Source organism: Pleurodeles waltl, chromosome 5 (genome assembly GCF_031143425.1).
Source record: "Pleurodeles waltl isolate 20211129_DDA chromosome 5, aPleWal1.hap1.20221129, whole genome shotgun sequence".
Lineage (NCBI taxonomy): Eukaryota > Metazoa > Chordata > Amphibia > Caudata > Salamandridae > Pleurodeles > Pleurodeles waltl.
The window spans coordinates 70018576-70030650 of record NC_090444.1 but is presented as its reverse complement, the minus strand read 5'-3'; the positions used below and the strand labels follow the sequence as shown (position 1 = coordinate 70030650).

General features: G+C 46.7%; 1 protein-coding gene across 5 annotated transcripts in view; it reads left to right on the top strand.

Moving 5' to 3' along the window:
* CAD (carbamoyl-phosphate synthetase 2, aspartate transcarbamylase, and dihydroorotase) overlaps positions 1–7725 on the top strand; it is a 617432-nt gene extending 609707 nt beyond the window's left edge. For all 5 annotated transcript variants that reach the window (XM_069233593.1, XM_069233597.1, XM_069233596.1 and 2 more), the window contains one exon: positions 6243–7725. In XM_069233593.1, the coding sequence (XP_069089694.1) occupies positions 6243–6345 (103 nt within the window). In that variant the 3' untranslated portion in view covers positions 6346–7725. The remainder of the gene's footprint in view (positions 1–6242) is intronic.
* The last annotated feature ends 4350 nt before the right edge of the window (positions 7726–12075 follow it).

The window sequence follows — 12075 nt, the reverse complement described above, 5'->3', positions numbered from 1 at the left end:
TTTTGTCCCAAATGCCACAACAAATACCCGTATACAGACCAACATTTGGTCTGTAACCTGTGCCTGTCACCTGAGCACAGTGAGGAGACTTGCGAAGCCTGTCGCGCGTTCCGGTCCCGAAAGACACTCCGTGACCGTCGAGCCAGGAGACTTCAGGTGGCGTCCACGCCGACAGCGCACCGAGAGTTCGAGGAACAAGAGGAAGAAGAAACCTTTTCGATCCACGAATCGGACTCCGAGGAATTCGACGATCAAAGAACCGTGAGTAAGACGTCGAAAACAACACATAAGAAAAGTGACAAGGCCCAGGGGATGCCACTGCCACCAGGCCATGGCTCCACCCATAAATTCGGTGACCGACCATCGGCACCGAAAAAGGCCCAAACAGTGCCGAGATCGTCCGACTCCGGTCGAGACGCCGGCACGCAGCCTTCTCGGGATCGAGAAAGTGCTGGAGAGAAGCAACGACACCGAGATAGCGGTGTAGAAACGGCTCGACGCCGAGACAGCGGCACCAACGAAGATCGACGCCGAGAGGTTTCGACTCCAAAAAAGAAAAAAGCCACCTCGGAGCCGAAAAAAGATACAGGCAGGGTTTCGGTGCCGAAACAACCCGTAACCGACCCAGGTCCAGGCTCTTATACAGAGGAGCAATCACTGTCCTCTCAGATGCGAAAGCATAGGTTTGAGGAAGAGCTGCAATCCACCGAAGTGGACCATACGCAAAAACGTATTTTCATACAGCAGGGAACAGGAAAAATAAGCACCCTTCCCCCTATTAGGAGAAAAAGGAGACTGGAGTTTCAAACAGACCAGGCGCCACAAACAAAAATGGTGAAAAAGGTGACTCCGCCACCCTCTCCTCCACCTGTAATTAACGTCTCACCAACGCAAACTCCATCACATTCCCCGGCTCACACCACCATGAGCCAAGGTGACCAGGATCAAGACGCTTGGGACTTATATGACGCCCCAGTGTCGGACAACAGTCCGGAGGCATATCCAACAAAGCCCTCACCACCAGAAGACAGCACAGCATATTCTCAAGTGGTGGCTAGAGCAGCACAATTCCACAACGTAAACCTCCACTCAGAACAAGTCGAGGATGACTTTTTATTCAACACCCTCTCCTCCACCCACAGCTCCTACCAAAGCCTGCCTATGCTGCCAGGTATGCTTTGGCACGCAAAGGAAATCTTCAAGGAGCTGGTCAAAAGTAGGGCAATAACGCCAAGGGTGGAAAAGAAATATAAGGCACCTCCTACAGACCCTGTTTTCATCACCACACAGCTGCCACCAGATTCCGTCGTAGTGGGAGCAGCTCGGAAAAGAGCCAACTCCCACACATCTGGGGATGCACCACCCCCAGATAAAGAGAGCCGCAAGTTCGATGCAGCTGGGAAAAGAGTCGCAGTACAAGCTGCAAACCAGTGGCGCATCGCTAACTCTCAAGCACTACTTGCGCGCTATGACAGAGCCCATTGGGATGAGATGCAACACCTCATCGAGCATCTACCCAAGGAACTTCAAAAAAGGGCAAAGCAGGTGGTTGAGGAAGGACAGAACATATCAAATAACCAGATACGATCTTCTATGGACGCAGCAGACACAGCTGCAAGAACAATTAATACATCTGTGACCATTAGAAGGCACGCATGGCTAAGAACGTCTGGGTTCAAACCAGAGATACAGCAGGCAGTGCTCAATATGCCTTTCAATGAAAAACAACTGTTCGGACCAGAAGTGGACACGGCAATCGAAAAACTTAAAAAAGACACTGACCCTGCTAAAGCCATGGGCGCACTCTACTCCCCGCAGAGCAGAGGAACCTACAGCACCTTCCGCAAGACACCCTTTAGAGGGGGGTTTTGGGGTCAGGCCACACAAGCCAGCACCTCGCAGGCAACACCGTCCAGCTACCAGGGACAGTACAGGGGAGGCTTTCGGGGCCAATACAGAGGAGGGCAATTCCCTAGGAATAGAGGAAAATTTCAAAGCCCCAAAACCCCTACAACCAAGCAGTGACTCAGATGTCACTCACCCCCTCCACACAACACCAGTGGGGGGAAGAATAGGTCATTATTACAAAGCATGGGAGGAAATAACTACAGACACTTGGGTCTTAGCAATTATCCAACATGGTTATTGCATAGAATTCCTACAATTCCCTCCAAACATACCACCAAAAGCACAGAATTTGTCAAAACAACATTCCGAACTTCTGGAAATAGAAGTTCAAGCACTATTGCAAAAGAATGCAATCGAATTAGTACCAAACACACAAACAAACACAGGAGTCTATTCACTGTACTTCTTAATACCAAAAAAGGACAAAACACTGAGACCAATCCTAGACCTCAGAATACTAAACACCTACATCAAATCAGACCACTTTCACATGGTCACGCTACAAGAGGTGTTACCATTGCTAAAACTACAGGACTACATGACAACCTTAGACCTCAAAGACGCGTATTTCCATATACCAATACATCCATCTCACAGAAAATACCTACGGTTCGTATTCAAAGGAATACATTACCAATTCAAAGTATTGCCTTTTGGTTTAACAACCGCACCAAGAGTCTTTACAAAATGTCTAGCAGTAGTGGCTGCACACATCAGAAGGCAGCAAATACATGTATTCCCGTATCTAGACGATTGGCTAATCAAAACCAATTCACTAACAAAGTGCTTACAACACACAAATCAAATCATACAAACCCTCTACAAACTAGGTTTCACCGTCAACTTTGCAAAATCCAACATTTTGCCGTGCAAAGTACAACAATACCTGGGAGCCATAATAGACACAACAAAAGGAGTAGCCACTCCAAGTCCACAAAGAATTCTAAATTTCAACAAGATCATACAACGCATGTATCCAATACAAACAATACAAGCAAAGATGATATTACAACTCCTAGGCATGATGTCTTCATGCATAGCCATTGTCCCGAACGCAAGACTACACATGAGGCCCTTACAACAGTGCCTAGCATCACAATGGTCACAAGCACAGGGTCACCTTCTAGATCTGGTGTTGATAGACCGCCAAACTTACCTCTCGCTTCTATGGTGGAACAGTATAAATTTAAACAAAGGGCGGCCATTCCAAGACCCAGTGCCACAATACGTAATAACAACAGATGCTTCCATGACAGGGTGGGGAGCGCACCTCGATCAACACAGCATACAAGGACAATGGAACGTACATCAAACAAAACTGCATATAAATCACCTAGAAATGCTAGCAGTTTTTCAAGCATTACGGGATATCCAACCAATTATAACTCACAAATACATTCTTGTCAAAACAGACAACATGACAACTATGTATTATCTAAACAAACAGGGGGGGACACACTCAACGCAGTTGAGTCTTCTAGGACAGAAGATATGGCGATGGGCAATTCACAACCACATTCGCCTAATAGCGCAGTTTATTCCAGGGATCCAGAATCAACTTGCAGACAATCTCTCTCGAGATCACCAACAAGTCCACGAATGGGAAATTCACCCCCAAGTTCTAAACACTTACTTCAGACTCTGGGGAACACCTCAAATAGACTTGTTTGCAACAAGAGAGAACGCAAAATGCCAAAACTTCGCATCCAGATACCCACACAGGCAGTCCCAAGGCAATGCCCTATGGATGAACTGGTCAGGGATATTTGCCTACGCTTTTCCTCCTCTCCCTCTCCTTCCTTATCTGGTAAACAAATTGAGTCAAAACAAACTCAAACTCATTTTAATAGCACCAACTTGGGCAAGGCAACCCTGGTACACAACACTGCTAGACCTATCAGTAGTACCCCACATCAAATTGCCCAACAGGCCGGATCTGTTAACACAACACAACCAACAGATCAGACATCCAGATCCAGCATCGCTGAATCTAGCAATCTGGCTCCTGAAATCCTAGAATTCGGACACTTACAACTTACCCAAGAATGTATGGAAGTCATAAAGCAAGCCAGAAGGCCGTCCACTAGGCACTGCTATGCAAGTAAATGGAAGAGGTTTGTCTGCTACTGCCATCATAATCAGATCCAACCTATACACGCAACTCCAAAGGATGTAGTGGGTTACTTGCTTCACTTACAAAAATCTAGCCTAGCCTTCTCTTCCATTAAAATACACCTTGCGGCAATATCTGCATACCTGCAGACTACCTATTCAACTTCCCTATATAGGATACCAGTCATTAAAGCATTCATGGAAGGGCTTAAAAGAATTATACCACCAAGAACACCACCTGTTCCTTCATGGAACTTAAATGTTGTCTTAACAAGACTCATGGGTCCACCTTTTGAACCCATGCACTCTTGCGAAATACAGTTCCTAACCTGGAAGGTTGCATTTCTCATCGCCATTACATCTCTAAGAAGAGTAAGCGAAATTCAGGCGTTTACAATACAAGAACCTTTTATACAACTACACAAAAATAAAGTCGTCCTAAGGACTAATCCTAAATTTTTACCAAAGGTTATTTCACCGTTCCACCTAAATCAAACAGTGGAACTACCAGTGTTCTTCCCACAGCAAGATTCCGTAGCTGAGAGGGCACTACATACATTAGATGTCAAAAGAGCATTAATGTACTACATTGACAGAACGAAAAACATCAGAAAGACTAAACAACTATTTATTGCATTCCAAAAACCTCATGCAGGAAACCCAATATCAAAACAAGGTATAGCCAGATGGATAGTTAAATGCATCCAAATCTGCTACCTTAAAGCAAAACGACAACTGCCCATTACACCAAGGGCACACTCAACCAGAAAAAAAGGTGCTACCATGGCCTTTCTAGGAAACATCCCAATGCAAGAAATATGTAAGGCAGCCACATGGTCTACGCCACACACGTTCACCAAGCACTACTGTGTAGACGTGCTATCCGCACAGCAAGCCACAGTAGGTCAAGCCGTGTTAAGAACATTATTTCAAACCACTTCCATTCCTACAGGCTGAACCACCGCTTTTGGGGAGATAACTGCTTACTAGTCTATGCAGAACATGTGTATCTACAGCGACAGATGCCATCGAACTGAAAATGTCACTTACCCAGTGTACATCTGTTCGTGGCATCAGTCGCTGGAGATTCACATGTGCCCACCCACCTCCCCGGGAGCCTGTAGCAATTCGGAAGTTAGCTTCAACTTTGTATATTTGTATATATATTATTTTAGCCTTAAATAGGTACATACTTAGTCACTCCATTGCATGGGCACTATTACTACAACACAACTCCTACCTCACCCTCTGCGGGGAAAACAATCGAAGATGGAGTCGACGCCCATGCGCAATGGAGACAGAAGGAGGAGTCACTCGGTCCCGTGACTCGAAAGACCTCTTCGAAGAAAAACAACTTGTAACACTCCGACCCAACACCAGATGGCGAGCTATGCAGAACATGTGAATCTCCAGCGACTGATGCCACGAACAGATGTACACTGGGTAAGTGACATTTTCATTCTCTCATGGCTAACCTAGCACATTCCATGATTAAACTTATTGTAGTGATATATTCATGATTTATGTTTCGTAGTAGGTTCTTGTCATTATACAGTGTGTTGTCTTAGGGAATGCAAGTATTTAAAGCTTCCGCATCTGACCTGTGCATTAGGGTCAAAATGAATTAACAGATTAAGGACTTCTTTGGTATCTTTAATGAAAGTAAGCAGCTAAGTGACTTTTCATACCTGGAGTATCTTTTTGTGAAGTTTAGGCATGCATCCGACCCCTTTTGATAGGCTCCTTCTGGTCACCACTGAAAAGAAGTGGGAGTCAGGAGTGAAGGTAAGTAGTTTAATCAGTAAGCTGGTACCAATGTGCCACCCGCACCTCACTGATATATCCGCTGCCAAATTCCAGAACCTCGATGACCCAACCTTATTGTAACACAATAAAATGCCTGATGTAGTAAAATGTCACCATAATGTTACTGTATAATAGCATACTGAGAACGGAGCACCCCATGAAATGGAATCTTAGCATGTATAAAGCACCAACGTTCCATAGATTAATTGCAATATTATTTGTACTGTGTGGGTTAAGTAGTGAAGGAGCCGAAAACAGCACTTGCTCTTCAGTTGATGCGTATCAGGCGGGAGTTGATGGGACTGGCAGTCCTTGCTGCGTAAATATTTGACAAAACTGCTTTACACAAATGAATAATAAGGAAATAAAAAACGGTGCTGTATTTACTAAGCTCCCTCTCCTTTTGCTTTTTGCAGCTTCGAAGTTGACTCAGACCCGAGAGCTGCCTATTTTCGTCAGGCTGAGAATGGCATGTACATTCGGATGGCTTTGTTGGCCACAGTGCTCGGCAAGTTCTAAAGCAGAGGAGGCAACCTTTTCCAACCTGTCATGGTGTTGTGAGCGACTGTCCTTACCCCACTAATGGAGAAAACTGGAATGTTTGCAGCACTGTCTACAAATCCTTTGAAGTGAAATGAGTCCTTATCATATCTTGCAGTCTGACTTTTAAGATCTGTCACACTGAAGGAAAGATCCATGGACCAAAGGATCAGCCAGTAAACGTCCTTGCTGGATTGTCGAGAGACTTTAAACATTATATGTTGCCCTTTTACGATGGACACAATCTCCATGCAAGCATCACAATTTGTATTCCAGTACTCAGTGTTCATTAGTTGAGCGGACCCTTTTAAATGCACTGCCTTACACAAATCTTTCATAGTGATGGGACTTGCAAAGGCGCCATCATCTTGAGAGTGATCCCCACACATTCCCGCTGCGGGCAGCGGAGGGGCGCAACTCAAAAGCCCGTCATTCGAGATCTGCTCAAAATGAATTTTTACTTAAAGCAAGCAATGAAGAAAGGCACCATTAGTTGTATCCAAATCAATTTATTAAATGACCTGTGCTGAATCTTTCCAAGAGAGTCGCTTTCAAAATCGCAAGCCGTGGAGCTCAGTACAACCTTAAAATATCTAGTGTACGGTGATCTTCAGCTGCAACGTTGCCACATCAGACAGGAACCACTGTCTGGACTTCTAGCCTCATTCCTGGAGTATTTCCTCACAATTACTAGACTTGGACAAGTACAACTGTAAGATCAATATTCAGGCATATGTTTTAGTTCCAAAGATTACTCCAGAATGGTCTGTGTGAGATTACGCTTTTAAAAACTTAAGGTGGTGACTTACCAGTCTCCTTTTTCAGCCACATCACTCACCACAGCCCCCCAAAAATGCATTCCTTTGATCCAGTGTGAGCACCCTGGACACCCTACACATTTTCTTACGTGCAGCTTCCTGGGAGCGATTACACCAACCCCGCACACTTCTCACAGATCATTTCTACTCTGGAGTGGCCCTCAAGCAGGCGTTTTGTTTGAAACAGTTGACCCAGGACCCCCTGGAGCTGAAATAACATGATAGCTTAGACCTGAACCACTTGGGAGTTTGTTCTTTCCTCGAACTGCATTTTCTTGTGTAGTAAACTAACCTCTAGTATTTGCTTGTACATTCTGGCACCTTTCACTTGCAGGTTGGGTTTAATGGAGCAACTTGGGGAGAGAATGAACTGGGGGAAAGTAGGAAGCTGGTGCAGTTTTGTAGAATTTTCTATGCACATCAAGCGTGAGCCATTTCAGAAGATATGTCGATATTGTAATAAACTGAAACGCACACAGTAAAAATGTAGTATTTCTGGCTCTTTGTTGATATATAATAAAATTAGCATGTCATTTCGTCAGGTTTGTTTTGAAACTAATGATATTGGTAAATCTCAAAAGGTGATGATGACTAGTAAAGGTGTGTGTGTGTGTCTATATATATATATATGTTCGATGGCATGTGTAGCTGCAGATACACATGCTGTGCACATCCCGCCATCTGGTGTTGGGCTCGGAGTGTTACAAGTTGTTTTTCTTCGAAGAAGTCTTTTCGAGTCACGAGACCGAGGGACTCCTCCCTTTTCGACTCCATTGCGCATGGGCGTCGACTCCATCTTAGATTGTTTTTTTTCCGCCATTGGGTTCGGACGTGTTCCTTTTCGCTCCGTGTTTCGGGTCGGAAAGTTAGTTAGAATCTCGGAAAAAACGTTGGTATCGGGTTAGTTACAACAGATCAACACCGAATTTAGAAGAGTTCCGGTGGCCCTTTGGTGTTTTTTCGATCCCCCGTCGGGGCCTGGTCGGCCCGGCCACATGTGAATTCAAGGCTGATGGATCGGACCCCATTCCGCTTCTGTCCAAAATGCCATAACAAGTATCCGTATACGGATCAGCATCTGGTCTGTAACTTGTGCTTGTCCCCAGAGCACAAGGAAGATACTTGTGAGGCCTGTCGAGCGTTTCGGTCCAGAAAGACGTTAAGAGACTGAAGAGCCAGAAGACTGCAGATGGCGTCGACAGAACAAGAGCGTTTCGAGGAAGAAGAGGAAGCTTTCTCTATCCATGAATCGGACTCGGAAGAGCTCGAGGCCGAAGAAACGCCGAAAACCGTGAGTAAGACGTCAAAACATAAGACTCACGAGAAGTCAGCAAGAGCCCAGGGGACGCACACCGCCAACAGGCCATGGCTTAACCCAAAAAAGCGGTGACCGAGCCAAGGCACCGAAAAAGGGCACGCTGGTGTCGAAGTCATCCGACTCCGGTCGAGATACCGCCACACAGCAGTCTCGGACCCGACACATCGGCTCTGAGAAATTTCGGCACCGTGACAGTGGCACCAACAAATTCGGCATCGAGACGCCACCACGCCGAAAATTACAAAGGTTTCTTCGGAGCCTAAAAAGACCTCCGAAAATTTCGGTACCGAAACATCCAGCCTCAGAGCCGAGAACAGGTTCCTATACAGAGGAACAAGGATTAGCCTCACAAATGAAAAAACATAGATTTGGAGAGGAACTTCAAGCTGTAGAGCCAGACTATACTCAAAGGAGGCTCCACATTCATCAAGACACAGGGAAGATAACCACTCTTCCTCCAATTAAAACAAAAAGAAAACTTGCCTTTCACGAAAAGGACAAGGAGCCACAGGCAAAGGTGGCAAAGAAAATAACTCCACCACCTTCTCCACCACCATCAGTGCACACATCACCAGTAGCAACTCCTCCACTGATGCACTCCCCGACTCATACTGCCATGAGTCAAGATGATCCCGATGCATGGGACCTTTACGATGCTCCAGTATCGGACAACAGTCCAGACTCGTACCCTACCAGGCCGTCCCCTCCTGAGGACAGTACATCTTACACACAGGTGATCGCAAGGGCAGCTGCTTTCCATAACGTCACCTTGCATTCAGAACCAATTGAGGATGACTTCTTGTTTAACACGCTAACCTCCACTCATAGCTAGTACCAAAGACTACCTATGCTCCCAGGAATGCTAAAACATTTAAAACAAATCTTTCAGGATCCTGTTAAAGGCCGAGCCATAACTCCAAGGGTGGAGAAAAAGTACAAGCCACCGCCAACAGATCCTGTTTATATTACAACGCAGTTAACTCCAGACTCAGTAGTTGTCGGGGCAGCTCATAAGAGAGCAAACTCTCATACCTCGGGAGACGCACCACCTCCAGACAAAGAGAGTCGCAAATTTGATGCTGCGGGCAAAAGAGTTGCAGCACAAGCAGCAAACCAATGGCGCATTGCCAATTCACAAGCGCTTTTGGCAAGATATGACAGAGCTCACTAGGATGAGATGCAACATTTGATAGAACACTTACCCAAGGAGTTCCAAAAAAGAGCACAACAAGTGGTGGAAGAAGGACAAAGTATCTCTAATAATCAGATACGGTCTTCAATGGATGCAGCAGATACGGCTGCAAGGACAGTAAATACTGCAATAACAATAAGAAGGCACGCATGGCTCCGCACTTTCAAGCCTGAAATTCAACAAGCCGTGCTAAATATGTCATTTAATGAACAGCCGTTGTTTGGGCCGGAAGTCGACACTGCTATTGAAAAACTCAAGAAAGACACTGATACGGCAAAAACCATGGGTGCACTCTACTCCCCGCAGAGCAGAGGCACCTTTCGCAAAACACCTTTTAGGGGAGGGTTTCGAGGACAACCTACAGAAACCACAACATCACAAACGAGGCCCACTTACCAATGCCAATATCAGCGGGGAAGTTTTCGGGGGGAATATAGAGGGGGACAATTCCAAAGAAGTAGAGGAAAATTCCAAAGCCCCAAAAGTCCTCAAAATAAGCAGTGACTCACAAGTCACACATCCCCATCACATAACACCTGTGGGGGGAAGATTAAGCCAATTTTACAAACATTGGGAGGAGATAACAACAGATACTTGGGTACTAGCAAGTTCGATGGCATCTGTCGCTGTAGATACACATGTTCTGCATAGCTCGCCATCTGGTGTTGGGTCGGAGTGTTACAAGTTGTTTTTCTTCGAAGAAGTCTTTCGAGTCACGGGACCGAGTGACTCCTCCTTCTGTCTCCATTGCGCATGGGCGTCGACTCCATCTTCGATTGTTTTCTTTCCGCCATCGGGTTCGGACGTGTTCCTGTCGCTCCGAGTTTCGGAACGGAAAGTTAGTAAATATCGGCAGATTTTCGTCGGTATTGTTGCGTTCGGGATCGGCGTAGTTAGATTCAACACCGCATCGAAGATCGACGCGCTCCGGTGCCCTTCGGGGTACTTTTCGATCCCCCGTCCGGGCCTGGTCGGCCCGACCGCGTGTCCAACAACGCCGATGGAACGGACCCCGTTCCGTTTTTGTCCCAAATGCCACAACAAATACCCGTATACAGACCAACATTTGGTCTGTAACCTGTGCCTGTCACCTGAGCACAGTGAGGAGACTTGCGAAGCCTGTCGCGCGCTCCGGTCCCGAAAGACACTCCGTGACCGTCGAGCCAGGAGACTTCAGATGGCGTCCACGCCGACAGCGCACCGAGAGTTCGAGGAACAAGAGGAAGAAGAAACCTTTTCGATCCACGAATCGGACTCCGAGGAATTCGACGATCAAAGAACCGTGAGTAAGACGTCGAAAACAACACAGAAGAAAAGTGACAAGGCCCAGGGGACGCCACTGCCACCAGGCCATGGCTCCACCCATAAATTCGGTGACCGACCATCGGCACCGAAAAAGGCCCAAACAGTGCCGAGATCATCCGACTCCGGTCGAGACACCGGCACGCAGCCTTCTCGGGATCGAGAAAGTGCTGGAGAAAAGCAACGACACCGAGATAGCGGTGTAGAAACGGCTCGACGCCGAGACAGCGGCACCGACGAAGATCGACGCCGAGAGGTTTCGACTCCAAAAAAGAAAAAAGCCACCTCGGAGCCGAAAAAAGATACAGGCAGGGTTTTGGTGCCGAAACAACCCGTAACCGACCCAGGTCCAGGCTCTTATACAGAGGAGCAATCACTGTCCTCTCGGATGCGAAGGCATAGGTTTGAGGAAGAGCCGCAATCCACCGAAGTGGACCATACGCAAAAACGTATTTTCATACAGCAGGGAACAGGAAAAATAAGCACCCTTCCCCCTATTAGGAGAAAAAGGAGACTGGAGTTTCAAACAGACCAGGCGCCACAAACAAAAATGGTGAAAAAGGTGACTCCGCCACCCTCTCCTCCACCTGTAATTAACGTCTCACCGACGCAAACTCCGTCACATTCCCCGGCTCATACCACCATGAGCCAAGGTGACCAGGATCAAGACGCTTGGGACTTGTATGACGCCCCAGTGTCGGACAACAGTCCGGAGGCATATCCAACAAAGCCCTCCCCACCAGAAGACAGCACAGCATATTCTCAAGTGGTGGCTAGAGCAGCACAATTCCACAACATAAACCTCCACTCAGAACAAGTCGAGGATGACTTTTTATTCAACACCCTCTCCTCCACCCACAGCTCCTACCAAAGCCTGCCTATGCTGCCAGGTATGCTTCGGCACGCAAAGGAAATCTTCAAGGAGCCGGTCAAAAGTAGGGCAATAACGCCAAGGGTGGAAAAGAAATATAAGGCACCTCCTACAGACCCTGTTTTCATCACCACACAGCTGCCACCAGATTCCGTCGTAGTAGGAGCAGCTCGGAAAAGAGCCAACTCCCACACATCTGGGGATGCAC